This window comes from Dipodomys spectabilis, unplaced genomic scaffold, assembly GCF_019054845.1.
Source record: "Dipodomys spectabilis isolate Male_0828 unplaced genomic scaffold, ASM1905484v1 ptg000609l, whole genome shotgun sequence".
Lineage (NCBI taxonomy): Eukaryota > Metazoa > Chordata > Mammalia > Rodentia > Heteromyidae > Dipodomys > Dipodomys spectabilis.
Window position 1 is genome coordinate 63,632 of NW_024871286.1, and position 25,668 is coordinate 89,299.

The 25,668-nt window shown below is 60.6% G+C and overlaps 4 protein-coding genes across 4 annotated transcripts; 3 read left to right on the plus strand and 1 right to left on the minus strand.

Moving 5' to 3' along the window:
* The first annotated feature begins 77 nt into the window (after positions 1–77).
* Ankle1 (ankyrin repeat and LEM domain containing 1) lies at positions 78–4,813 on the plus strand. The gene is made up of 9 exons (XM_042671160.1): positions 78–149; positions 221–373; positions 1,463–1,568; positions 1,660–1,789; positions 1,947–2,588; positions 2,768–2,945; positions 3,721–3,880; positions 3,968–4,097; positions 4,364–4,813. The coding sequence occupies exons 1-9, from the start codon at positions 88–90 to the stop codon at positions 4,534–4,536; spliced, it is 1,734 nt and encodes a 577-aa protein (XP_042527094.1). The 5' UTR covers positions 78–87; the 3' UTR covers positions 4,537–4,813.
* Positions 4,814–7,291: 2,478 nt separating this feature from the next.
* Positions 7,292–14,501, minus strand: Abhd8 (abhydrolase domain containing 8). The gene is made up of 5 exons (XM_042671297.1): positions 14,320–14,501; positions 12,542–13,283; positions 10,028–10,198; positions 9,620–9,836; positions 7,292–7,980 (listed from the first exon to the last, which is right to left on the minus strand). Exons 2-5 carry the CDS (start codon positions 13,273–13,275, stop codon positions 7,813–7,815), a joined length of 1,290 nt encoding a protein of 429 aa, XP_042527231.1. The 5' UTR covers positions 13,276–13,283; positions 14,320–14,501; the 3' UTR covers positions 7,292–7,812.
* A 2,364-nt stretch (positions 14,502–16,865) lies between these two features.
* Mrpl34 (mitochondrial ribosomal protein L34) lies at positions 16,866–17,752 on the plus strand. Its single transcript, XM_042671253.1, has 2 exons — positions 16,866–17,060; positions 17,202–17,752. The coding sequence occupies exons 1-2, from the start codon at positions 16,996–16,998 to the stop codon at positions 17,362–17,364; spliced, it is 228 nt and encodes a 75-aa protein (XP_042527187.1). The 5' UTR covers positions 16,866–16,995; the 3' UTR covers positions 17,365–17,752.
* Positions 17,753–19,636: 1,884 nt separating this feature from the next.
* On the plus strand, positions 19,637–24,945 carry Dda1 (DET1 and DDB1 associated 1). The gene is made up of 6 exons (XM_042671221.1): positions 19,637–19,719; positions 22,745–22,825; positions 22,935–22,986; positions 23,339–23,400; positions 24,233–24,408; positions 24,633–24,945. The coding sequence occupies exons 1-5, from the start codon at positions 19,717–19,719 to the stop codon at positions 24,341–24,343; spliced, it is 309 nt and encodes a 102-aa protein (XP_042527155.1). The 5' UTR covers positions 19,637–19,716; the 3' UTR covers positions 24,344–24,408; positions 24,633–24,945.
* The last annotated feature ends 723 nt before the right edge of the window (positions 24,946–25,668 follow it).

The following is a 25,668-nucleotide window of genomic DNA, read 5'->3' on the forward strand; positions in this document are numbered from 1 at the left end:
ACTGGAGACGCGCGAGGGCGGGACGGCGCGTGCGCAGTAGGTTGCGGCGGGAAGCTGAAAATGTGCAGGCGGCCGCGCAGCGGGGACATGGACGCCGCGACCCGCCTGGCTCTGCGGCTGCGGGCGGCGCTGCGGGAGGAGGAGCCGAGGTGAGGGCGGGGCCGGGGGCGGGCGCCGGGGCGCGGGCGGGGGTCGGGTCCCCGCTGACCCCTCTCCGCAGGGCCGTGGAGGACCTGCTGCGCCGCGGCGCGAACCCCAACTTGGTGCTGGCGGACGGCGTGGCGGCCGTGCACCTGGCTGCGGGCGCCCGGCGCGCGCGCGGCCTGCGCTGCCTTGGGGCGCTGCTGCGCGGCGGCGGAGACCCCGACACTCGGTGAGGAGCCGGGAGAGCCCGCGGGCGAGGCCCGGGAGCGGCGGGGGAACCGGGCTGGAAGCTCGAGGGTCCGGGCGCACGGCAGAGGGCCCGGGAGGCCGGGGCTGGGCCGCAACAGCGCGGGTGTAGGAGTCTGCTGACCAGATCCTCCCCGCCCGGCCCCGGGGCCTCCCCTCCGACCCCGACCCGCCCCGCCCCGGGGCCTCCCCTCCCACCCCGACCCGCCCCGGGGCCTCCCCTCCCACCCCGACCCGCCCCGCCCCGGGGCCTCCCCTCCCACCCCGACCGGACCCGGGGCCTCCCCTCCCACCCGGACCCGACCTGACCCGGGGCCTCCCCTCCCACCCCGAACTGGGGCCTCCCCTCCCACTCCGACCCACCCCGGGGCCTCCCCTCCCACCCCGACCCGCCCCGCCCCGGGGCCTCCCCTCCCACCCCGACCCGCCCCGCCCCGGGGCCTCCCCTCCCACCCCGACCGGACCCGGGGCCTCCCCTCCCACCCGGACCCGACCTGACCCGGGGCCTCCCCTCCCACCCCGAACTGGGGCCTCCCCTCCCACTCCGACCCACCCCGGGGCCTCCCCTCCCACTCCGACCCGACCCGCCCCGGGGCCTCCCCTCCCACCCCGACCCGACCCGATCCGGGGCCTCCCCTCCCACCCCGACCCACCCCGGGGCCTCCCCTCCCACCCCGACCCGACCTGACCCGGGGCCTCCCCTCCGACCCCGACCCGACCCCACCCGGGGCCTCCCCTCCCACTCCGACCCACCCCGTCCTGGGGCCTTCCCTCCTGCCCCGACCCGACCCGACCCCACCCGGGGCCTCCCCTCCCACCCCGACCCGCCCCATCCCGGGGCCTTCCCTCCCTCCCGCCCCGACCCGACCCCACCCGGGGCCTCCCCTCCCACCCCGACCCGACCCCACCCGGGGCCTTCCCTCCCACCCCGACCCGCCCCGTCCCGGGGCCTTCCCTCCCACCCCGACCCGCCCCGTCCCGGGGCCTTCCCTCCCACCCCGACCCGCTCTGCCCCGGGGCCTCCCCTACCGCCCCGCCCCGACCCCACCCGGGGCCTTCCCTCCCGCCCCAGATCCGCGGAGGCGCTGACCCCGGTGCACGTGGCCGCGGCCTGGGGCTGCCGCGGGGCCCTGGAGCTCCTGCTGAGCCGAGGCGCCGACCCCGAGCTGCGCGACCAGGTCCGAGCCGGGCCGGGGTGGGCGCGCGGGCTGAGGGCGGAGCGCGGGCCCCGCCGACCCGACCCGACCCGACCAGGCCCTCCCCTTGCAGGACGGACTCCGCGCCCTGGACCTGGCCGAGCGGCTGGGGCAGGCGGACTGCGCGCGCATCCTGCGGGAGCGAGGCCTGCGGGAGCCGGGCCTGGCGGGGACCCCGCGCCGGGAGCCGGAGGAGCCGGAGCGTGAGTGGACCCTGACCTCGGGGAGCGCCGGACTGCCCCTCCTGTCTCCCGGCTTCTGTGACCCGGATCCTGGGCCCTGTGTCTCCCCGCTCCTTCCCCCTCCTCCCCCTGCCCCGTTCCACCCCGCTCCACCCCTCAGGCCCGTGTGTCTCCTCAGGCCCCCGCGTCTCAGGCCCTGCAGCGCTGGTCTCCACAGCTCTCCGGACCCCCCTGGGCGAGGCGCGCAGCCCAGACACCTCACCCGTAGGCTGGGACTGCAGCTCCGATGCCTCTTTTGTCACCGCAGTGGAGGACCCAGACCAAGACAGAACTGCCCGCGGGGCCGGGTCACTGACCCAGACCTCGCAGGGGGCACCGGGTGTGCCTCCTCCTCGGGGGGACACAGACTCTGCAGGTCGCCCACTGTGGTCGGCCGGACAGGAGACAGAGCTGGGTGCCCAGCTCCAGGCTCTGACCCTCACCTCCCCAGAGGACGCGGCTGGCCAGCCTCCCCTCTGCTCTCCAGCCCTGCCTGATGGGAGCCCAGTACACAGCCCTCCTCAAGGACCACTGCCTGCCTCCCCCCACTTCCAGACATCCTTTGATAATGACGTGGCAGCCCTGTGGCTGACAGAAGATGAGGAGGGGGCCTCTGGGGCCGGGGACTCTGTCCTTTCTTTCCAGTCTCAGCCCGTCTCTGCCATGTCAGACCTGGAGCTGCTGCGGGCACTCCGAGCCCTGGGCACCAGTCCTGGCCCCATCACACCCTTCACCCGGCCACACTATCTCCGCCGTCTGGAAGAAGCCTACGCTGCTTCTGGTTCGTCCCTTTTGGGCATCCTGGGAACTCCCAGGATCCCAAGACACACACATGTACACACATGTATACACACACACATACATGCACACGCCCTCCAAGATTCCCAGATACACACACACACACCCTCTAGCCCTCAGTCCGCCTTTCTCGTGCATCACAGTTGACTGTCTCCCTCCCAGGCCCAGATTTTTCAGGACACAGCCCACAGCTGGCTGAGGCCCTACGAACAGGCTGTGTCCCAGACTCCCAGGCAGATGAAGACTGCCTTGCCCTGCAATTTGGACGGCCTAATCCCTCAAAGAGGTGGCGGGAGGGGACTGCGAAGTCCAGCTTCGTATATCTGCTGCTGGACCCCAGGTATTGGGAGCAAGGGGTGATAAAGACCTGGAAGTAAGAGATAGAAAATTTTGAGCTTGGGGTGTGCCTAAGGTCCTGAAATTCACCTCCAGTACCACAGGGAAAAAAATTGAGGCTTATTTGCTCTGTGCCCTTAGGTAAAAGGGTGGCCCTCTCTAAAGATCAGCTTCTTGTTGTGGGGGGGATCAGTTGTGGGTCTTGAACTCAGGGCCTGGGCGCTGTCCCTCAGCTCTTCAGGTCAAGGCAAACGCTCTACCACTTGAGGCACAGCTCCACTTCCAGTTTTCTGGTGGTTAATTGGAGATAAGAGCCTCACGGACTTTCCTGCCAGGACTGGCTTTGAACCACGACCCTCAGGTCTCAGCCTCCTGAGTAGCTAGGATGACAGGCGTGAGCCACTGACACCTAGCGTCTGCTTCTTTATAAAAAGCACTGGACCCAGCTCAAAAGGCTGAGTATTCTTGGGGAGAACCTCCATTCTGTGGTTACAAAATAGGGTCATGGAGCCAGGCGCCCGTGGCTCACACCTGTCATCCTAGCTACTCAGGAGGCTGAGATCTGAGGACCAAAGCTCAAAGCCAGCCAGGGCAGAAAAGTCTGTGAGACTCTTATCTCCAATAAAACACCAGAAAATCAGAAGTGGTGCTGTGGCTCAAGTGGTAGTGTTCACCTTGAGCTGAAGAGCTGAGGGACAGTGTGATGGCGTATGTGGATTTGGGTTGCTGACTTAGGGGAGCCGTCACTTTCTGCTCTGACTTGCCCCTTTGTTCCCAAGGGAAACACAAGACCTGCCAGCTCGAGCCTTCTCACTGACCCCGGCTGAGCGCCTTCAGACTTTTGTTCGAGCCATTTTCTATGTGGGCAAGGGGACACGCACCCGGCCAGATGTTCACCTCTGGGAGGCCCTTGGGTATCGAGGGCAGCCAAGAAAACAAGTGAGGAGAAGGATGAGGGTCTGGCTCAGGCAGCCAGGCTTGGGCAGGCTTTGGGGAACCAACCTGTGACCCTGCCCCGGCCCCTAGGCCTGCCCCAAGGTGAGGCAGATCCTGGACATCTGGGACAGTGGCCGTGGTGTCGTCTCCCTGCACTGCTTCCAGCACGTGGTGGCTGTGGAGGCGTACACGAGAGAGGCGTGTCTCCTGGATGCCCTAGGTGGGTGCCTGGCCTGTGGGGCGAAGGTCACAGGAAGAGCATTTCGTGTGCCCTTCCCTCACCCCTTCCCCTGTCAGGGCTGTGAGTTGCTCATCTACACAGTCAGTAAAGCAGTCACTGAGCACCGTCAATGTGCCTGTGCCTCCACGTAAGCTGCTCCCTGTTTGTCTTCACTTAAAGGCATCCACAGTATGTTTCCTGTCACATTTTTTTTGCTGGTAGAGACCCCCAGGTGACCCCTGTGACCCCACTCCCCATGTCTCCAGGAATCCAGAGGCTGACCAACCAGAAACAAGGGCACTACTATGGAGTGGTGGCGAGCTGGCCACCTTCTCGGCGCCGGCGCCTGGGGGTTCACCTGCTGCATCGTGCCCTCCTGGTCTTCCTTGCTGAAGGGGAGCGAGAGCTGCGGCCTCCGGACATCCAGGCCTATGGCTAACCCTACACCCTTGGCAGCCCAGAGGAGAGTGGGCGTGCAGACGTCTGGGGCCAAAGACATCCCACCCCACCACACACAGGCCCACGCGTGGCCCTGAGTTCCCCATCATGGGAGGAACTGGAAGGAGCACTCACTGCGTGTCTTCCTGGATGGCCTGCTGTCACCTCCCAAGCACAGGCGGAGGTCACTCTGGTCCTGTTTGGGACTGAGCCAGTGTGGGCTGTGTGTGGGCCCTAGCAGGGGTCCTTCAGGGGACTCAATAAAGACATGATGGTGATCAGCTGGTGATGCAGGTGGAAGGGGAGCTGGTGGGCTCTGGAGGGGCTGAGTGGGTAGGACAGTGTGAAATGCAGTGACCAGGCCCTACCACCGGCCCTGACCCTCACCCTCCAGTGAGTACAGCACAGCAGACCTGACCTTCTGAACAGGTATCACAGCATCATGAAGACTGCAAAAGGAGGCCAAGCATAGAGTGCATTTGCTGCAACCAAATGCTGGTTAAAATGCAGAGCTGAATGGAAGTACAGCTAAGGCCCGCACTGGTGGCTCATGCCTGTTATCCTAGCTACTCCGGAGACTCACCGTTCATAGCCACTCAGTCTGAGAATTGGACTCGTGTCCAGTCAACCAGCAGGGAGCTAAAAGTAGCAGCAAGGTTCAAGTGATAGAGCACCAGATGAGTGAAAAAGAGAAGGGACAGCAAGAGGCCCTGAGTTCAAGGGCTAGCACCTGGACACACCCACCAAGGACTGTTGTGACCTTATGGGGGTGTGGCTCCTGTGGCATGGATACTGAAACTTGTACTTGTTCCTGAAAGGGTTAGTGGTTGACAGGGTTGATTCTCCACACCCCAAGATCCTGCCAGGACCAAAGGGAATGGCAGATGAAATCTTTCCATTCCAAACATTAGATGTGTGCTTCACACCTCTACACGTCCTGTCCATCTCAGCCCAGGCATCAGGCCAGAATTTCCAGAGGTCCCTGCAGAGAACATGCACAAGACAGGCCAGCAATGAAGCAAAAAAACATCAAAATCAATGTTCCTTGGCCCAAGACTGATAGAAACATTGCATTCCTGGGTGGCCTGAGTAGATCTTTATAAAGCAACTTCAACCACACTCCAGGGCACCTTCCTGAGCCTTCATGGTCCCATCTAACTTAGCTGCACTTCTTCCAAAACAACATCTTGCCATTTGCAGAGGAAGGACTCACTATAAGCTAGATAGAGATGTCTAGACGTAGCTTAGGGGTGAACCCTGGCACTGCCCAGTATTCCAATATCTCACATTCTCTCACTAATAGTTGCACTTAAAACTAGCAATAAAAGCACCATTGGAAACAGCTCTTCCAGGAGTAAGATGCCCAGTGGAAATCTTGCTGTGTGGTGCATTCCCCATCGAGGTTCAGACACCATGGTACTCCCACATACAAAGCACCCAGTGGTGTTGGTGATTCACTCATCTTCATCTTCAGTCAAGTGGTGCCAGGGCCAGTGTCTCATGCCTGTCATCCTAGCTACTCAGGAGCCTGAGATCTGAGGATCACAGTTCAAAGCCAGCCCAGGCAGGAAAGTCCATGAGACTTTTTTTTTTTTTTTTTGGGGGGGGGGTCCGGTAGTGGGCCTGAACTCTGGGCCTGGATGCTGTCTCAGCTCTTCAGCTCAAGGCTAGCGCTCTACCACCTGAGCCACAGCACCACTTCCGGCTTTTTCCTTTTTGCTTATGTGGTGCTGAGGAATTGAACCCAGGGCCTCAAGCATGCAAGGCAAGCACTCTACTACTGAACCACCTTCCCAGCCCTCCGTAAGACTCATCTCCAATAAACCACCAGAAAACCAGAAGTGGCGCTGTAGCTCAAGGGGTAGAGTGCTAGCCTTAAGCTGAAGAGCTGAGGGACAGCACTCAGGCCGAGTTTAAGCCCCACGATCGACAAAAAAGAAACAACAACTGGGGCTGTGACTCAAATGGTCAAGTGCTAGTCTTGGGCACAGAGAGGCTCAGGGATAGGGCCCTGGCCCTGAGTTCCAGGATTAGACATCTCCATTGTTGATATGTTGAAATTTACTGATTCTTACACTTCTTTCTTGCTGAAAAACATAGAAACCCAAGTGGATTCGTAAAACTGGGGAAAAGAGTAAAAAAGACTGGGGAGGGTGGGCAGAGAGATGGCATGGACACTGGGAGGGGTGGGAGGAGGGCTGCAGGAGCAGGGATAGAGAGTGAAACTCCAGGAACCAGAAGGGAAGAGAAACAGGGAGATACAAGTAGAGAGCATGAAGAGGGGGAAGGAGCTGGGCAAGTTGCTTATTTTGTTTGGGGACTTGGGTGAGCCTGCCTCATGCGGTCTTCCTCCTTCCTCCTCACCCTCTTCAGATCTCAGGGAACCAGAGGTGGGCTGTGCCCAGGTAGCATGTGGAGAGAGTGGTGGTCTGGTGATCAGGATGCAGGTAGCATGTGGAGAGTGGTGGTCTGGTGATCAGGGGTGCAGACTCTGGACTGGGCCTGGGCTGGCTGCCGGTCTTGCTGAGCCTCCAGGGCCTGGTGTGTGCAACAGGACAAAGCTCCTCATCTCTGGTGCATCCCCTGGGCTAGGGCCGGGAAGCTCACCCTGGACACAGGAACCCTGCCCAGGCCAGGCCAGCTGAGGGGAGGGAACAGACAGCCCAGGCTGCAGAAGGGAAGAGAACGCTAGAAGGGGTGTGTGTGTGTGTGTGTGAAGACCCTTTCCTGAGGTCACCCAGCACAGGCCTGGAGGCTCCGATTGTCACTTCTTTTTATTGAGTTACAACTTGAGATGTGCAGGTTCGGTGGTGCCAGACCCTTCCCCAGGGCCCCCCAGGATAACAACAGTTCCCAGCGCCAAGGAATTAGGAGCGGGTGGGGTCGCAGGCAATGGGAGGAGACCCCAAGGGTGACACCAAAGACAGCGTGGGGTGGGCTGGCCTCGGCCGTGGCGAGGGGGTGCGGGGGGTTCTGTACAAGGCTGTCCTTCCCAGAGGTCTTGGCTGACCCCAGCTCCCAGAAGCCCCACCCTGCCGGGCTGGGGGCGTGGCCGGCTGGCTCCGCCTACCTGCGGGTTTGCCCCTGGCGTGGCCACACCCATTGGGGGTGTGGTCTGATCTATGGGCCTGTCCCCAGCCACTGAGGGGAATGTCTGCCTGGGGCGTGTCCCTGCCTGGCCCCGCCCACCCGGGTGCCAGCCTGCCCCGCGCTGCGGCTGCAGACCCGGCTCCGCCGGGCCAGGCTCTGCTCACCGAGATGCCCCGCTGGCCCCGGGCTACTTCTCCTGGGCGGGCTCGGGCGGCGGCTCGGCCAGCGCCCTGGGCGAGGGCTCCGGCTCCCACAGCAGGAACTCGTGCAGCAGCGTGTTGACCGTGTCCGGGCACTCCAGCATCACCATGTGGCTGCCTTCGTCGATCAGCTTCAGGAAGGCCAGGAGCAGGATCTGCGCAGGCGTAGGCAGGGCTCAGGGCGGCACCTGGGGCCTCCCGGGTCTGAGGCCGCCCCCAGGAGGGGGAGGGGGAGGGGGAGAGGGAGGGGGAGGAGGAAGGGAGGGGGAAGAGGAGGGAGGGGAGGAGGAGGGAAGGGAGGAGGAAGGAGGAGGAAGGAGGGGGAGGAGGAGGAGATGGAAGGGAGGAGGAGAGGGAGGGGAGGAGGAGAGGGAGGGGAGGAGGGCTGGAGAGGAGGAGGAAGGGAGAGGGAGGAGGGGGAGGAGGAAAGGAGAGGAGGAGGAAGGGAGAGGGAGGAGGAAGGGAGGGGAGGAGGAGGGAGGGGAGGAAGAGGGAGGGAGAGGAGGAGGAAGGAGGGGGAGGAGGAGGAGATGGAAGGGAGGAGGAGAGGGAGGGGAGAAGGGCTGGAGAGGAGGAAGGCTGGAGAGGAGGAGGAAGGGAGAGGAGGAGGAAGGGAAAGGGAGGAGGAAGGGAAGGGGAGGGGAGGAGGAGGTAGGGGGAAGAGGGAGGAACAGGATGGAGGAGGAGGAGGGAGGGGAGGAGGGGGGCTGGAGAGGAGGAAGGGAAGAGGAGGGGGGAGGCCCCACACTGTGCAGAAGCCCACAGGTACACCTGTACTCTGCCTTTGCCCACAGGAGGATTTCTCAGACTCAGCCTGTCTCAACTTCTGGGTGGGATCTGTCCTGTGCACTGCAGGAGGGTTCACAGCACCCTGGCCTTGGCCCATTAGATGTCAGTAGCTAAAGTAATCAACCCCCCCCCAAAAAAAAACAACACATTGTCACATGTCCCAGAGAGCAAAGTCACCCACTGATGGGAAGCTCAGACTGACAGACAAGCTTGTCATGCTGAGGACACAGAAACTTGGGGATGGGTCTCTGAGGCGGGGCATCCTGGGTGCTGTGAGGTGCTGAGCAGCACCTCTGGCCTCCATCCACCGAAGAGACACCAGGAAATGTCTCCTGGCTAGCAGAACCACTTACAGCAGACATCTGGGACGCTAAGAATCCCTGAAGCTCTTGTGGCCCGCCTCTCTCAGAGCTAGAGGTGTTACTTAGTCCTTTCTATAAATTCTCAGCTGTGAAATCTGCTCCCCTGAGCTGGGACAGTGTACAGCTATTCACATCTGACCAGGGAAGCACCGCTTTCTTTTTTTTTTTTTTTTGTTGGTCGTGGGGCTTGAACTCTGGGCCTGGGCGCTGTCCCTCAGCTCTTCAGCTCAAGGCGAGCGCTCTACCACTTGAGCTACAGCGCCACTTCCGGTTTTCTGGTGGTTTATTGGAGATAGGAGTCTCACGGTCTCTCCTGCCCGGGCTGGCTTTAAACCGAGATCCTCAGATCTCAGCCTCCTGAGTAGCTAGGATTACAGGCGTGAGCCACCAGCGCCCGGCTAGCACCGCTTTCTTGATTGTACCTTTGACTCTGGATCTTAGGCTTCCCAAGACGACAGAGTTCAAACTAGAGCCATAGGGATGGACCTAGCCCACCCAGAAACAGTCTAGAGATCAACCCCAGCCATAAACCACAGCACTTCTGGGCCACCCCCCACGCTGAAGCCGTCTGGGTACAGGAACCACACATATCTGGAGGCCAAGCCCTAGGGCCTGAGAGCGGAAGCCCGGTGCTTCCTCCTACCTCAGCCATGCGCTGGTCTTCCTCCACTGGCACGAACTTGTCATGCATGCCATGGACAAGCAGGACGGGGACTGTGAGCTCAGCATGGTAGACTTCGTCACCCTCAGGCCAGTACTGGCCACTCATCATGGCCCGCAGGACAAAGGATGACACGTTGAATGCATTTCCCTCTTTCAGTAGCTGCTTCTCTTTGGCCCCTTGGCGGGCAAAACCAGCCCTGGCGATGGAAAGATACTGCTGAAACCGCTTATGCCAGACAGGCCACCCCAAGATGTCCCCTTACACTACCACCAGCCGCAGTGCCACCAACCACAGCACCCCCCCCACACACACACACACCGACACGCACAGAGCTCGGGAGACTGCTCAGTTCTGAACTCGGTCCTTGGACGGCAGTGGAGTACTCACTTGAGGAAACTCCAAGCCAGGCAGGGTGATAGGCAGTGCAGCACACAGCTGGGCATGTTGAAGATGGAGCAGATACTGGGCTCCAGGGCCGTGGGACCCCCGCCATTGATCATGATCACTTTGTGTACCAGATCTGGGTACTCATGAGCCAGGAATGTGCAGAAAGAGACGCTGCCCAGGGACACAAGGTCAGGGTGAGGGGGGAAGGGAGGCAGTCAGACACCACAGGTGATGCTGGACCAATGCATTCCCCTCCCCTCCAACAGGCCCTTGGAGCTAAAAACTCCTCCCTCTAGGTCGCAAGCAGCTGATGGGCTGAGGGTGGGGTGTCTTCTGACTGCCCACAACTGTGGTCTTACAAGTTGGGTTTCATTGTGAGACAGAGTCTTCCTTTATTTTGTATGGGTACTAGGGCTTGAATTCAGGGCCTTAAGCTCCTGTCTGGGTTTTTCCTAACTAGCCCTTCACCACTTGACCCACACCTCCAGTCAGGGTTTGCTGGTGAATTAGAGGTAAGAGACCTTTTGACTTTTCTGTCAGGCTGGCTTCGAGTCTTGGCCCTCAGATCTCAATCCCCTGAGTAACAGGACCACAGGCCAGAGCCATCAACACCTGGCTGACACAAGATCTGCCAATGTGGCCTCAGCCTTCCAGAACTGGGGTGAAAGTCAAGCACCATCCAGCCAGCTCCCAGCCCAGACACCTAACGTTACCATATGTTGGGTGGCCCAACACACTCCCTACCCCATCTCCCACAAAGGGTAAGAATTTTTTTATTATCACAGGTTTGGAGAACAACTTGGTTAGACAAACACGGTGGGGCTGAGATGGTACTCAGTGGTGAAGCCATTGCCCAGCAAATGCAAAGACCTGAGTTCTGTGCCCAGCAGAATGGCAGAGGGAAGGGAAAGAGGGCAGGGAGTGAGGGGAGGGGTGGGGGATAGCTGACCCTTATGGTAAAGGCAGACACGGGCAAAACCCAGCTAACATGATTGTGTCTCGGACTTGCTGTGAGCCCTCATACAGTTGCTGAACCTCTGAACTTGTCTCCTCATCCAGGATGTGTAACTGTACTCACCTCAAGGTCTTTAACGCTCCCTGGGCCATACTCACAAAAAAAAAAAAAGAAAGAAAAGAAAGGAAAAAAAGGGAGACCAGGCACAGATGGCTCATGCCTAGCTATTCAGGGAGAGGAGGCTGAGATCTGGGGATTGAAGTTCTGAGCCAGCTGGACAGAAAAGTTTGTGACATTCTTTTTTTTCTTTTTGGTTGGTTGTGGGGCTTGAACTCTGGGCTAGGGTGCTGTTCTGCGCTCTTCAGCTCCAGGCGAGCGCTCTACCACTTGAACCACAGCACCACTTCCGGTTTTCTAGTGGTTTATTGGAGATGAGTCTCACGGACTTTCCTGCCTGGGCTGGCTTTGAACCAAGATCCTCAGATCTCAGGCTCCTGAGTAGCTAGGATGACAGGTGTGAGCCACCAGCACCTGGCGTCTGTGACATTCTTTTTTTTTTTTTGGGTCCGGTCATGAGGCCTGAACTCTGGGCCTGGGTGCTGTCCCTCAGCTCTTCAGCTCAAGGCTAGCGCTCTACCACTTGAGCCACAGCGCCACTTTCGGCTTTTTTCTTTTTGCTTATGTGGTGCTGAGGAATCGAACCCAGGGCCTCAGGCATGCAAGGCAAGTACTCTACCGCTGAGCCACCTTCCCAGCCCGGTCTGTGACATTCTTATCTCTAATAAACCATCAAAAAGCCAGAAGAGGAGCTGTGGCTCAAGTAGTAGCATGACAGCCTTGAGTGCAAACGCTCAGGGAAAGACTCTGAGTTCAAGCCCTAGTACCCACGCCAAAAGGAAGTGAGTTAGATCACAGTGAATGCTGCAGTGAATTCTCTACAGAACAGAATGATGGGGTGACAGTAAGTCACAACCATGCAGCTGTGTGTGCACATAAGTACATACTTTGGTTTTTAAAGAGACAAGCTTTTACTGTGCTGCTCAGGCTGGCCAAGAATCTATCCCACACTGGCCATCTGAGAAACTGGGACTACAAGAAGAACTGCAAGGGGTGAAATGTTTATGACCCCGACTTAATCAGGACCCACTATACACATGCATCAAACTATCACCCTGCACCCCAAAATACGTTGAAGGGTATAGTGACAGTCTGGGCCACACAGCAAAAAATAATTATAAATAATATTACTAACTGGGGCAATAGTCACTATTGCAGGATTCCTTGTCTGCTTGTAGATTTCAATGGGAAAAGTAATTTTTATTTATTTTATTTATTTATTTATTTTGGGTAGGTTGTAGCTTGGGTAGCAGAGCCTTTTTAGTAAGCACAAAGCCTTGGGACTAGCAGAAAGAAAAAGAAAGAGAACCCTTTTCAGGGCTGGACACACAGTACTCTGCCGCTGAATCACGGCAGGCCACCGGCCCAATGAGAGTTTTCAAGAACGTCACAGGCAGTCAGTCTCAGCCCCCTCCCACTGTAGTCCTGGGCCCAGGTCTTACCCGTAGGAATGCCCGATGAGCACGTTCCGCTTCTTGGCATAGCGCTTGAAGATGGCGCGCATGTCCTCGGCCAGGGCGTAGAAAGTGTAGGCCGCGGCCACCTGGGGCGCAGAGCTGGCTCCGTGGCCAGCCAGGTCAGGTGCCACCACCTCGTAGCCCAGGCGCACAAAAAAGTCCAGCTGTTCCTTCCAGATGGCCAGGGAGCCACCGACACCATGAATGAAGAACAGCACCACGTCGGCTTGTGTGCCCTTGCAGCTGGTGATGCGCTTCTCGCAGTCAATGTGGATGGTCCTCTTGGGGCGCCTCGCCCGCCGCCGCCGCCCGCCGCTGCCCGCGCTGCCAGGGTTGGAACGGCCGTCGCTGCCGGCCGGGTCGGCCAGCTCTACCTCCAGGGCAGCCGGCGGCTCCCCGGAGCCGTTCTGCCCATGAAGGAGGTCAGCCCTGGGTGCCCGGCCCAGGTTCTCCACAACCAGCCGCCCGTTGCGGTACACGGTGATGCGGCGCTGGCAGCGGACCAAGCCAGACCTGTCCCCATGGGCCCCCTCCAGGGCTACTGGTGGTGGTGTGGGGGCCTGCGCGGGCCCAGCATGCTTCACCCGCAGCACACGACCAGGCTTGACCTCCACAAAGGTATAGCCATCGCTGGACTCCACGCTGTCCAGCGGCCCCACGGCATTGGGGGGTGCGCCCAGCAGGCAGCAGAAGAAACCATCGGTCACCCCCATCAGCATGTTGTGTCCTGTGAGCAGGGGCAGAGACCAGCTCGAGGGAGTGGACATGTTAGTTTTCCACCTGCAGCACCCGCTCCCTCAACCTGGGTCCAAATAAGGGGATGTTCCTTCCAGGCCACAGGCAGCCAGCTGAGGCACTGGGGACCGTCTATCTGTGCAGTACCTGCTGGTGGTGGGCACCCTTCATGGCCTGGGCTGGCTGCACAGGTGATCACAGGGAGTATGTGAAGATGGCGTGAGGCAGGGAGGCTTTGGTGCCAGATGTGGCCGGGCCCTGGAGACAGCTACACCACAGGGCTGGGCCTCCTAACCCCTTCCTCCACGCACACACAGCCCAGGGCCTCCAGGGCATTTTAACGGGAACAAATAAGTCCCTCTCAGCCCCTGCTCCCGGCATCTGTCACCCTGACTGCTGAGGCTGAGGCTCTGGAAAGAGGGCTGAGGACGGGGCTGCAGAAGGCCTAACCCACCTGCCCGGCCTGCCGGCGTCCCTAACCCAAGGGTCTAACGAGGCCCAGAACCTCCCTGAGGATGCCACCTTCCGCACCACCACCCCTTAGCAGCCTCAGTTATGAGAGGCTGGGGGTGGGATGGAGGCAGGCCTTGGGTGTCCTGGGGGGGGGGGGCATCCATTCCCTGACCTCCCCCACGGTGTCCATAGCAACCCCAGGCGGTTACATAACTCAGGGGGGATAGGTAGCACACCCCCATTGTCTCAGACCTGGGGATTATGCCCATCTCATTCTCCCTCCCGCCATGGTGGTGCCCGCTAAAGACCCGGCTGCTGCAGGGGCCGAGGGCACCCGGGAAGGAGGGCCGGGGAGGAGGCCCGCTGCGGGGGAGGCGGCCGGGCCCCACCTGGTGTCTCCCCCGTACCCGGGCCGACCCCGGCCTCCGAACGCCTGAGATCCCACAATGAGGATGGGCACTGGGGCTCCGTGGCTTCCTAGGAGTCCGACGCGGGCTTTGTGGACTGACCCGGCCTGAGGCTGGGGCCCGGGAGCCCCGACGTTCCGGTTCCCCGGCCCGCTCCCGCTAACCTACCTCATGGAGGGGCCCGGGCGCGGGGCAGGGTGCAGGGGACCCGCGCGGAGAGGCGTCGGCCGGCGGGCACCGCTTACATGGTGGCGGGGGTCGGACAGGGCGAGCGCAGACACCGAGCCGTCAGCGCGGCGCCATCCCGCAGCGTCGGAACCAGCAGCCCTTTAAGTCCCTCCAGAGGGGCGGGGCCGCTGCCTGACAGACAGACATTTCAGCCTATCACAGCTGAGAACTGGCTTGCCCTAGATAGCTGTCCAACCAGAATCCGAGCTCGGGGACGAGGGCGGGCTCTGTGGGCCCCAGCCCCGCCCCCTCGAAGGCTTAGAGGGATGGGGGTGGGGACCGGGCCGGGGCCTGCGGCGCGGCCTCGCAGCCCCGGGTCGGCGCCCGCGGAGGCCGCGGCCCTGACCGCCCTGTCCCCCCTTCCACAGTAAAAAACACAGACACCCAGACCTTTGCGAGTTCAGGTAGGAAAACTGAAGCTCACCGCGATGAGGCAAGGTGAGGACTTGCGGAGTCCAGGGGATTGTTATTCAAATAGAAAGTCCTGGAAATGGGGTGATACAGAACCGCCGTTCACAAGCAGACTCCCTCCACCCTCCAGGGAGAGCAGGGAGCCGGCTCTGCCCTGCCCTTGGCCAAACCTCTTCCCAAAGCCGCGGGCACGGCCCTGGGAGTCGCCGCGCACTGTCCCGCGCAGGAGTCACCGCACTGTCCCGCGCAGGGCACGCGTGGAGTCGCCGCACTGTCCCGCGCACTGTCCCGCGCAGGAGTCACCGCACTGTCCCGCGCAGGGCACGCGTGGAGTCGCCGCACTGTCCCGCGCAGGGCACGCGTGGAGTCGCCGCACTGTCCGCGCAGGGCACGCGTGGAGTCGCCGCACTGTCCGCTCAGGGCACGCGTGGAGTCGCCGCACTGTCCCGCGCAGGGCACGCGTGGAGTCGCCGCACTGTCCGCGCAGGGCACGCGTGGAGTCGCCGCACTGTCCCGCTCGGGGCACGCGTGGAGTCGCCGCGCACTGTCCCGCTCGGGGCACGCGTGGAGTCGCCGCGCACTGTCCCGCTCGGGGCACGCGTGGAGTCGCCGCGCACTGTCCCGCTCGGGGCACGCGTGGAGTCGCCGCGCACTGTCCCGCTCGGGGCACGTGTGGAGTCGCCGCACTGTCCCGCTCAGGAGTCGCCGCACTGTCCCGCTCGGGGCACGCGTGGAGTCGCCGCACTGTCCCGCTCAGGAGTCACCGCACTGTCCCGAGCAGGGCACGCGTGGAGTCGCCGCACTGTCCCGCGCAGGGCACGCGTGGAGTAGCTGTGCTGGTGGCTGTCTGCTCAGTGGGCATCAGGGGACGAGAGAATAGCTCCTTGCTGCCTGCCTATTCTCATTGCCTGACCTTTGCTGCTAAAGCTGGATTCCATCCAAGCAGCCACCATTTGCTGAATCTGTAGCCTCCTGGGGCACCGAGTGCGCCAGAGGGTGGTTGGTTGTACTCAGGGTGCTCCACACATTCGGCGAATATTCCCAGGGCTCCTAGGCCAGCCCCACACTAAGATGTGACAGGGACACCCAGCTTCCAGCCTGGTCTTTGCCCCCCATCTGGAATTGCCCCACTCCAAGCTGTCTGGAAGTCTGAAGGGAGGCCCACACTGCGGTCAGCCCAGGGAGGGGCAGGGTTGGGAGGAGGTTCTAAAGGGCGGATGGAGACTGGGTGGTGAGGAGAGGGTGGCTGACATTTAGAACGCTTAGAGAGTTCTGCATGCTTGCAGAGGAACTCTGAAAACCTCCTCCAGGGCTCGACTGGGAGACAAAATAGCCCAGAGCAAGCTGCATCTGTAAGTTTTACAGACTTACAACTGAACACCTGTAATCCTGGCCACTCAGGAGACTGGGCTCGCGGGATCCTGGTTCAGAGTTCGCCTGGGCAGGAAAGCCCATGAGACAAAGGGACACTGAAAGCCGTTAGTGGCGGTGTGGCGTGGTGATGGGGACAGCACCCAGGCCTTGATTTCCAGCCCCAGCAAAGGAAGAAGAAAAAAGAAGGAAAAGAAAGGAGGAGGACGAGGGGGGGGAGGGGGAGGAGAGAGGGAGAGGAAAGGAGGGGAGGGGGGAAGAGGGGGCAGAGAGGGGAAGGGGAGGAGGGGGAGGAGGAAGGGGGGGAGGAGGAAGGAAGAAAAGAGGGGGAAAGGACTTGGACTCCCTCAAGGACACCCCACCAGCTCCAACCTCCGGCCTCCTGGTGGCCGGCCAAGGGGAGGAGACTTGGCCGTGTCTGCAGCCCGGCCGCCCGGCAGCTGCGAGCCACCTGCCCCGCTGCGGCTGGCTGGCGAGAAGCCACTTCCGGTGACTGCCGCCAGCCGCGCCGCCGCCACCCTGAGCCTCCCACGGCGGTCGACCGAAGGGACTACAACTCCCAGCCGCCGCGGGACACGTCGCTGCCCACGCACGCGCAGGCTGCGGCGAATAGGCGCCACTCACCCGCCGCCCCCTGCTGGTCGCCAGGAGAACTGCAGTCCATGGAGGGCACTACGCGCGAGCTGTGACGGAGGGAATGGGCAGCTGTGGAACTTCAGCTCCCAGATTGCCCGGCGGCAATCCGGGAAGGTGAAACTACATCTCCCAGAAGGCTTTGTCCCGGAACTGTGCCGGCCTCGGGCCCTGAGGGGCCCGCGTGACCCGCCGTTGGACATGGCTCTCTGGAGTGGATCCATTCTGGGCTCCTTCCGTAGGTCTGCGGCGCTGCTGGGGGGCAGGTAAGGCCCACGCGGAAGGCCGGGCCGTTCCTGCGCCCTTTGCCAGGCTGGGGGCCGGGGAGCCGGGGCGCGGGGGCCGCGGCGCGAGCGGCGGACCCCAGCCCGCCCCGGTGACCGTCTCGCGTTCCTCTGCGTCCGCAGATGGCTGCAGCCAGCCCGGGGCAAGGCGCGCGGGAACGAGTACCAGCCGAGCAACACCAAACGCAAGCACAAGCACGGCTGGGCGCGGCGCCTGCGCACCGCGGCCGGCGTCCAGGTCATCCTTCGCCGCATGCTCAAGGGCCGCAAGTCCCTGAGCCACTGAGGACCGCCGCGCCCTCCCCGCGCGGACCGCACAGAGACGCCGCCTGACTCCGCCCAGCTGTGGGGTGGACCGTGGAGACCGGAGGTGCGAGCGCGCTGTCGGGCCTTCCAAATCCCCACCTCGCTTTTGAGGAGTTTGGAATGCAGACACTAGGCCTCCGGATAGCACAACGACCCTGCCCCCCAGGGACTTGCCATCCTGACCACTCGCAACTCCTACCTCCTCCTACTCCCCCAACGGTGACCGTAACTTCAGAATATCACTAAGCGGCTAATAATCAGACTTCCACTCGTGCTGTTTTGGAAAATTAAGGCTTTCAGATTGTCCACATGCAAGACCTTGGGCAAGGCCTTGGCCCTTGGGTCCTATAAAAAAAAAGTGATTGTGCGCTTCTCCTTTGCTGTTATTGAATGATAGTAATGGTGCCCGTTAGCCACTTGCTGAGCAGCTGATCTGCAGAAGCCCTTGGGGAAGAGAGTGGAGTCCACACCTGGACTTAAACAGGGGGCGGAGGCACTCGACATGGCGCTGACTGGAGCGCCTTCACTCCAGTGGAGGCAGTGTCAGTGTCTGGGAGGAAGGATTGAATAGGACCAATGTGGTGGAGACTGGAGGGCCAAGGTAAGCTTGGGAGTTAAAGTTTGTATTACCTGTGCAAAGGTAATTCAGTCAGTTTTTTCAGGAGCCATCTAGATATGCTGAAAACAACGGTTGAAACTGTTACATTGGAAAAGAAAAAGCACATGGGTGCCGCAGTGGCACACACACATAACCCTAACTACTAAGGAGGTCGAGATCCAAGGATCCCAGCCAGGAAAGTCTAAGACTCTTACCTCCAATTGTACAACCAAAAACCCGGGGAGGGGGGTGGGTAGCACAGGGATCATGCCCAAGCCCTGAGTTCAAGTTCTAGGACTGACACAGACACATGGACGATATGGTTCAATGTCAGCGCAGGTTTTTTGTTTGTTTACTAAGTCTTTTATTGTGAAGATACTGTACAGAGGGGTTTCAATTACATGGGCAAGGCAATGAGTACAATTCTTTTCTTTTTTCTTTTTGTCGGTTGTGGGGCCTGGGCGCTGTCCCTCAGCTCTTCAGCTCAAGGCCATCGCTCTACCAATTGAGCCACAGCGCCACTTCCAGCTTTTTTGCTTATGTGGCGCTGAGAAATCGAACCCAGGGCCTCATGCATGCATGCAAGGCAAGCGCTCTACCACTGAGCCACCTTCCCAGCCCAATGAGTACATTTCTTATCAAGTATTGGTGCTTCCTCTTGTTTTTCCCCTACCATCCCTTCCCTCCCATCTCCACAACTACACTCCACCCTCCCACCCCCGGCCAGGTTTTATTTGGGAGAGAAAACCCACGAAGGAGGTCTTCCGCAGAAGCTAGAGCCCACGACTTACACCTTTGTGGATGTGCGTGTATGCGCATGTGCACATGCAGATAGTACAACATCTTGAACTCGGACTCACTCTCTGGGCTTGAACTCGGCCTGGGCGCTGTCCCTCAGCTCTTCAGATCAAGGGGAGCGCTCTACCACTTGAGCCACAGCGCCACTTCCGGCTTTTTTCTTTTTGCTTATGTGGTGCTGAGGAATCGAACCCAGGGCCTCATGCATGCAAGGCAAGCGCTCTGCCACGGAGCCACCTTCCCAGCCCTCTCTGGGCTTTTTTACTCAAGGCTGGCACTTTGATCACTCGACCCACAACTCCACCTCAACACCGGAGGTTTTTAGGTGGATCAATGACACGTTCTGGAAAGGCTGCTTGGGCCGGGAAGATGTCTCTCGGGTTGCTTCAGAGGCTGCTAGGGGCTGTTGAATCTCTCTGGGCCAGGCCAAGTCGCAGGAAGCAGATAGAAAAGTTAAGAGTGGTGGCTTTGAGTCCCCCGTCTTCCAGGATTACCGGGAGAACTTCGCTGGACACCGTCTGAAAAAGCGCAATGAAACTATGGGAAGAGGCTCGCGAAGCCTTCAGGCAGGTGTGGTGAACTACAATTCCCAAGTGTCTTCGCGGTCCAAGCCTCCGTCCACTTCCGGATCTCATTCCCAGCGCTTCCAAATCTCGGGCGGGGTTTTGCTCCTTCAACCGAGCTTGGCTATGAAGGAGGAGGCGCGGCGGCCAATAGCCGCGCAAGTTTTCCGGCTCTGTCCAATGAAGTCAGGCAGGAGCCCTGCACCGCGAGGGCGGGGCTAGCGGGTGGGCCAATGACGGAGGGGCGGTGGCGCCATCAGTGTGAGCTGTGCGGTGGCTGGAAGTTACTGTGCGGCGGCAGCTGAGGCGCCTGTGGCGGCGGCGGCGGCGGCGGCGGCTGCTGCAGCTGAGGCGACGACGGCGGAAACAGAAGATGGTAAGGGCGGCCGCCGGACCCGACTCCCCTTCCGCTTAGCGAAATGACCCGCGCACCCCTCGGACCGCGCGCGGCTCCCCGCCGCCCTTCCCGGCCCCCAGCCCTCGCCCCGCCCCTCACGCTGCCGGGACTCTCGGTCCCCGCCAGCGGTGCGCTGCCTGCTGACCCCGCCCCCTCCTCGACCCCTGACCCCGAGTGGGCCCCAGGCCCCGACAACTCATTGATTTCCGGGTCGCGATTCTCCTTCCCGTCCCCCCCCCGGAAATTTCCGGAGACCCCCCGCCAGCTCCGCTGGGTGCGGTGGGTGGGCCTGAGCCTGTCGAGTTCTGGAAGATTCGGGAGGCCGGGCGGGGGAGGGGGCCGGACCCCGCGCCGTGCGGGGCTTTGTCGCGGGAGGAAGTGCGACATCACAGGCTGCCGCGATTCCTCGGGAGTCGCCCACCCCCGAGGCGTCTCCGGGAGGAAAGCAGCGTGCGGGGCCCCCGGGACGGCGGGGCCCCCCGGACGGCCGGGCCCCCCGGACGGCGGGGCCGGGGCCACCCCCGCCGCCGGGCCGGGCTCGCCCCCACCCCCCGACCGTACCGACCGGAGGCTGAGTCAGTCCGGGGCCCATCTCCCAGCCCCGTCCTGGGCACGCCGTGGGCATGGAAGGGGGCTTGGCCTCTCCGGGAGGAAGGTGTCGCGTTGCGCGCCTGGTGTGTGGGTCCCGGAGCCTACGTGCCATCCCTGGCTGGCCACTGCCACCTCCCGCCCCGAGCTGTCTCCACAGCTCCCGGCCCTGGCCAGGCGTCGCCCCCTCCTGGGCAGGTGGGCCCCAAGCTGCTCTCCTGGACCCCACCCCTCCGGTGATCCTCCTCCATCCCAGCCAGGAGTTTTTAAAGATGTGAATCAGATGGTACTGCTTTCTAGCTGTCAAACCACAGCTGCCAGGGTGACCCAGCTCCTGGCCTCCACCCAAGACCCTGACCCCCTCTGTGACCTCATCTCCTAAGCACACCCTCTTCAAGCCCCAGCCACTGGCCTTGTACCTCCTCACACCCACGTTCCTGCTTCCTCGGGGCCATTGTACTCAGCAGTCCTCCGCTGTGATGTTCTTTCTTCCTCCTGTGAGCATGGCTTCCTCTGCATGTTGTTGTTCATATCTTGCTTAGTGGGGTCACTGGTGGGTCACCTCTACAGGCATGGGAACACAGGAGTTCTGGAGTGTTTGCTGAGGCAGTGGATGGCTTAGGTAAGATTTTTGAGGGGGCGGTCAGGACCTCTGCTCACCACTGCTTCCAGCAAGTCTCTTCCCTCACATCCCTTAGCCAGCAGGGCTGGGTAAAGACTGGGTCCAGGAGTCCGGGGCTCTGCAATTCTTGGTGTTTGGCCACTCAGGCCCCTGTAAACCATGCAAGGGGCTCAGGGTTGAGTCTTCCCGCCCTACCCGCACCCTCTTGGAGATGCCAGTCTAGCAAGTGAGGAAACATGGACAAAGACAGATGATCTTACAGGGGCATGAGCAGCTGGGGGACAGATGAGGAGTGGGAATGGTTTAAACCAAGGGGGTGGGGGTTGGTGGGTTTGTTCCAGGTAGAGACATGAATGACTGTGTGTAGCAGGAAGCCACAGGGTGCTTGCTATCCTAGGCCAGGGCTGTGCAAGGACTTGCAGAACAGGGCCCTGAGCCCCTTCTCCATCACGGCCTCTGGGCATCCATCCCCAGGCTCCCAAACTCCCAAAGGCCTCTGTCCTTCATGTCCTAGGACTCAGAGGTACCCTCCAGAAACCATGACTTCATAACTGCTTCCCGTGCATTGTGCAGGTTTCCTGGAACCACCTGTGGACCAGGCTGGGGCTTAGCCCAGGGAGCTGCTGCATGGTCGGGCCAAGGGCAGCCCTGCCAAGCAGGAGGGTGGGAGGAGTAGGCCTTATGAGCTGGCTGGACTAAAAGCGGGCTCCTGGGGGGAGGGCACTGGCTCCCAAGTAGTAAATCACAGGCACAGCAGAGCTGACTCCTGGAGGGGAAGTGGAGGCCTACTGGCCAAGCCCTAGGGGAGCTGACACACAGTTCTCCCCCATTGAGAGTGGGGAGGAAGTTGTCTGGACAGCAGTTTCCCAGGAGCTCTGGGCCTCATGGATAGACGACTGCCCAAGAGTTGTGGCTTCTTGCAGCCCACAGGGCTCTGAGCTTTTGGCTTTCAGGGATGTCACACAACAGCAAGGACTTGGCCTCCGGGTTGGGCAAGTCTGGGACTAGGTGACTGCAGATGAGTCACAGATGGCCTCTCTGCCTCGGTATCCTGTGTTTATGATGGGGACACATGATGACATCTTTCTTAGGAACCCTCTGGCCCACAGCAGCACTTGTGGGGAGCCCATGCAGACCCGGCCTTTGTCCACTATCCCACCCCTCCCACCCCAGGCCTGACCAGCAGGAATAGATTGAACAGGACTTTTGAGGACCTCGTGGGTTATATTGCTGGACCCCTGGAACCACAGGGGCTGTGAACACTGCTGGCCAAGCATTGGCCGGTGAGAGGCAGAGAGGCAGCAAGGCCAGCACCTGCTCTGGACCATCCCTGCCCTGATGATAACATGTTCAAACTGGGGTTGGATTTCTGGTCATTCTTGACCGTGAGGAGCTTGGACACGCCTTTTCTCAAGTGCCACACCCAATTGGCTGGGTTCCTACTCCATAAGCCCTGTTTTCTCTCCTGGTCCATGTAGCTTCTCAGATGTTTTTGTGTCCTTGTTCCTTGTCTGAGGGGGGTTTCCGGGAACAGCCAGAGGCCCTGCACCCAAACGGAGCATAAGCACCCCTTGGCCTGGGCTGCTCGGGGGCCGGCGGGCAGCGCTTCTCCCTGCTGCATACCAGTGGCCTATTCTCTCTGTGCCTCCGCATGGCCGTTAATGGGTGCTTGTGGCAGGGACGCAATTACAGGTACCTTCTAGAAAGCTTGTGTGGCAAAGAAACCGGAGAGCATAGCCCAATGCTGCCTTGCAGCTAAGTACTACTTTCTCACACCGTCTCCCTGTCTTCCAGGCAGATTTCTTAAAAGGATTGCCTGTGTACAACAAAAGCAATTTTAGCCGATTTCATGCCGACTCCGTGTGCAAAGCTTCGGTAAGTATGTGTTCTGGGGCAGGACATTGTCAGTGAGCTGTGAGGCCTGGGGCTGGCCTCCCAGATCATGGCAGGGACTGAGACCCCTCCTTTTCCACACCTTCCACAGAACCGGCGCCCCTCAGTCTACCTACCCACTCGGGAGTACCCATCTGAGCAGAGTAAGTACTGTCTGATGGTTCCCCAGCCCAGGGGCCAAGCTCAGCTTTCTGGTTTAGTTTCCTTTCCCGGGCCTAATGGGGAGGCACCCAAAGAGGTGGAATCTGAAGATGGTGGTTAACACTAAAAAGCTGGAAGTGGAGCTATGACTGAAGTGGCAGAGCACTATCCTGGAGCAAAAAAGCTCAGGGACAGCACCCAGGCCCAAAGTTTAAACCCTAAGACCAACACACACACAGAAAAAGGCCCATCAGTGCAAAGGAGGGGAGGGGCAAGTGATTCCTCCCAGGAGTCTGAGCTGGAGGTCAGGCTACCTGCACCTCTTCTGCCACTTTCTCTGTCTTTTCTCTGTAGTCATTGTAACAGAAAAGACAAACATCCTCCTGCGCTACCTGCATCAGCAATGGGACAAAAAGGTAAGGCACGCAGACAGCCATAGCTACTGGCAGCTGCAGGCTCTGAGTGGAGGAGGTAGGACAGGTTGGGAGGTGGGGTGTTAGAGCGTGGGGCCTTGAAGAGGGCTCAATAAGAAGCTGTAGCCAGTGGCTCAGGCTTGTCATCCCAGCTACTCAGGAGACTGAGGTCTGAGGATCATGGTTCAAAGCCAGTTGGATCAGGAAAGTCCATGTGACTCGTTTCTCCAGTTAACCATGAGAAAACCAGAAATGGAGCTGAGGCCCGAATGTTGTGGAGTACTATCCTGGAGCAAAACATCTTGGGGACAGCGCCCAGGCCCTGAGTTCAAGCCCCACAGGGATTTTTTTAAAAAGGAAATAAAGACGCAAGCCGTTTGGGAGGGGATGAACGCCTCAGTGCAGGGAGGACTTGCTCTGGGCACAGGGCCCCAAGGCTCCAGGGCTTGGGAGCTCAGAGGACCGATCCCAGGACCGAACAACAGAATCCAGCCCTGCACCCAACTGAGATCTGTGGACATGGCAGGGCTGTCCCCAGGGGCCCCAAGTGCTCCTTCACTCTGGCCAGATGTTGGCTCCTCAGTGTTGGGGCAAAAGGCCGTGTGTTGGTCGTGGAAGTTATGTTAGTTCTGCTTACAGTGCCTGGTCACCTGACGCAGGTCCGAGGTGACACTGGACAGGGCTTGATGGGGAAGGCCCTGGACCAGTGCGGCCTTGGGTCCCAGTGCTCTGCTCCAGGACCAGCGCTAAGATACTGCCACAGGAGCCTGGCTGGGACCCATACCTGGGATCTCAGCCCAGTGGAGGCTCACAGCCCTATCCTTCCCCGCCCCAGAACGCTGCCAAGAAGAGAGACCAGGAGCAGGTGGACGGGGAGGGGGAGAGCTCGGCGCCCCCCCGCAAGGTGGCTCGGACCGACAGCCCGGACATGCACGAGGACACCTAGGACCCCCGCTCTCCCGGGGGTCTTCCCAGGCCAGCTCCTGCCACCTGCCCACCCACCCCCTGCCCGTAAGCCTCCTGCCCGCCTCCCGGGGCCCCCACACCTCGCCGTCCACAGCGTGTTCAACCTCATAGGAGCCGACGTATTTATTTTCCTTAGTTTTTATTTATGCTGTGACATGTGTCAAGCGGTGGTTAAAGGGGACCTTAGAAGTGTGATGTCATTAGACGCTTTGTCAACATACATTGGTCTTCACACACACACACACACACACACACACGCCCCTGCCCAGGTCCCCCATCTCGAGAGCAGGAGTGTGTTCTCGAGCGCCCAGGGCCAGGGTTCCTGCTACAGCCAGGTGGCAGGGGTGGGGCCAGGCCTCGTGGTCTGGTCTCCCTGGACAGCTGAGCGGCCTTTTCCCTCACACCGGACCGGTCCAGCCTCAGACTCCGCCTAGTCTTGAGGTCCTCCGAGATCTATTCCGTACCTAGGCCTCACTGAGAGGCAGGGGAGAAGCTGGCCCTTCTGGATATTCCTCTTAAGTCATTTATCATGGACTAGTGCGTGCTCCATGTCTACCCCAATAAAGGATCTTTCCTACTCAACCTCGAGTCTTTGCTCTGCACATCTCAGCCCTGGAGGACAGTCCCTGAAAATCATCAGCATCACTGAGAGGAGTGGAAAGGTCCCTTCCCACTGGGGCCCTGGGACCAGCTGGATTCTCTCCCGAACTTGCTGTGGCCATCATGCTCAAGGCCAAGACCTGCTAAGACTAGCCCTCTGCCCCCCTGTGCAGGTGTGCGTGAGGACCAGGTCACCCCGAGACAGTCTGGTGCCGAGTGTGCAGCTGGGGTCATCTAGGATACTACCAAGTGGGGCTGGGTTGCTGTCAGACACTGACCGTGGCACAGCTACTCCCAGAGGCCCAGGGCTTTTGGTGACAGCAGAGATAACGCAGATGTGGCCAGCACTGGTGGGCTATCCCTCACAAGCCCAGCTCATCTAAGAGCCAGGCCAACTGGTGGCCCGTGACTCAGCATGGGTGTTGGGAGATGGCTGGGGAGGGGCACCTCCTCCTCCCTGCTTGGAGCAGTGGTACAGTCCACCTTGGGCCTGCTCCTGCTCACTTCGCCTCCCAGGTGCCCTCAGTCTGCACAGTAAGGTGGGCTCCCCAAGTCCCAGACGTGGACCTTGCTTGTGCAGCACGGATTGAGATGGGTTGGCTGAGCTCCCTGGGGCCCGAGAGCTGGCCTGGTCCTGGGCGGGCTCACGGTGTTGCTGCATTGATGGATGGTGGGACCCCAAAGGCCCGGGGGGGGGGGGGGGGG

Coding starts and splice junctions, on each gene's coding strand:
- Ankle1 (XM_042671160.1), top strand. CDS start 88: ATGGACGCCGCGACCCGCCTGGCTCTGCGGCTGCGGGCGGCGCTGCGG. Junction 2,946..3,720: donor TATCTGCTGCTGGACCCCAG/GTATTGGGAGCA, acceptor TTTGTTCCCAAG/GGAAACACAAGACCTGCCAG. Junction 3,881..3,967: donor GAGGGCAGCCAAGAAAACAA/GTGAGGAGAAGG, acceptor CCCGGCCCCTAG/GCCTGCCCCAAGGTGAGGCA.
- Abhd8 (XM_042671297.1), bottom strand. CDS start 13,275: ATGCTGATGGGGGTGACCGATGGTTTCTTCTGCTGCCTGCTGGGCGCA. Junction 9,837..10,027: donor CTGGCTTGGAGTTTCCTCAA/GTGAGTACTCCA, acceptor TTCCATCGCCAG/GGCTGGTTTTGCCCGCCAAG. Junction 7,981..9,619: donor AAGACCAGCGCATGGCTGAG/GTAGGAGGAAGC, acceptor ACGCCTGCGCAG/ATCCTGCTCCTGGCCTTCCT.
- Mrpl34 (XM_042671253.1), top strand. CDS start 16,996: ATGGCTCTCTGGAGTGGATCCATTCTGGGCTCCTTCCGTAGGTCTGCG. Junction 17,061..17,201: donor GCGGCGCTGCTGGGGGGCAG/GTAAGGCCCACG, acceptor CTGCGTCCGCAG/ATGGCTGCAGCCAGCCCGGG.
- Dda1 (XM_042671221.1), top strand. Junction 22,826..22,934: donor ACTCCGTGTGCAAAGCTTCG/GTAAGTATGTGT, acceptor CACCTTCCACAG/AACCGGCGCCCCTCAGTCTA. Junction 22,987..23,338: donor GGAGTACCCATCTGAGCAGA/GTAAGTACTGTC, acceptor TTTTCTCTGTAG/TCATTGTAACAGAAAAGACA.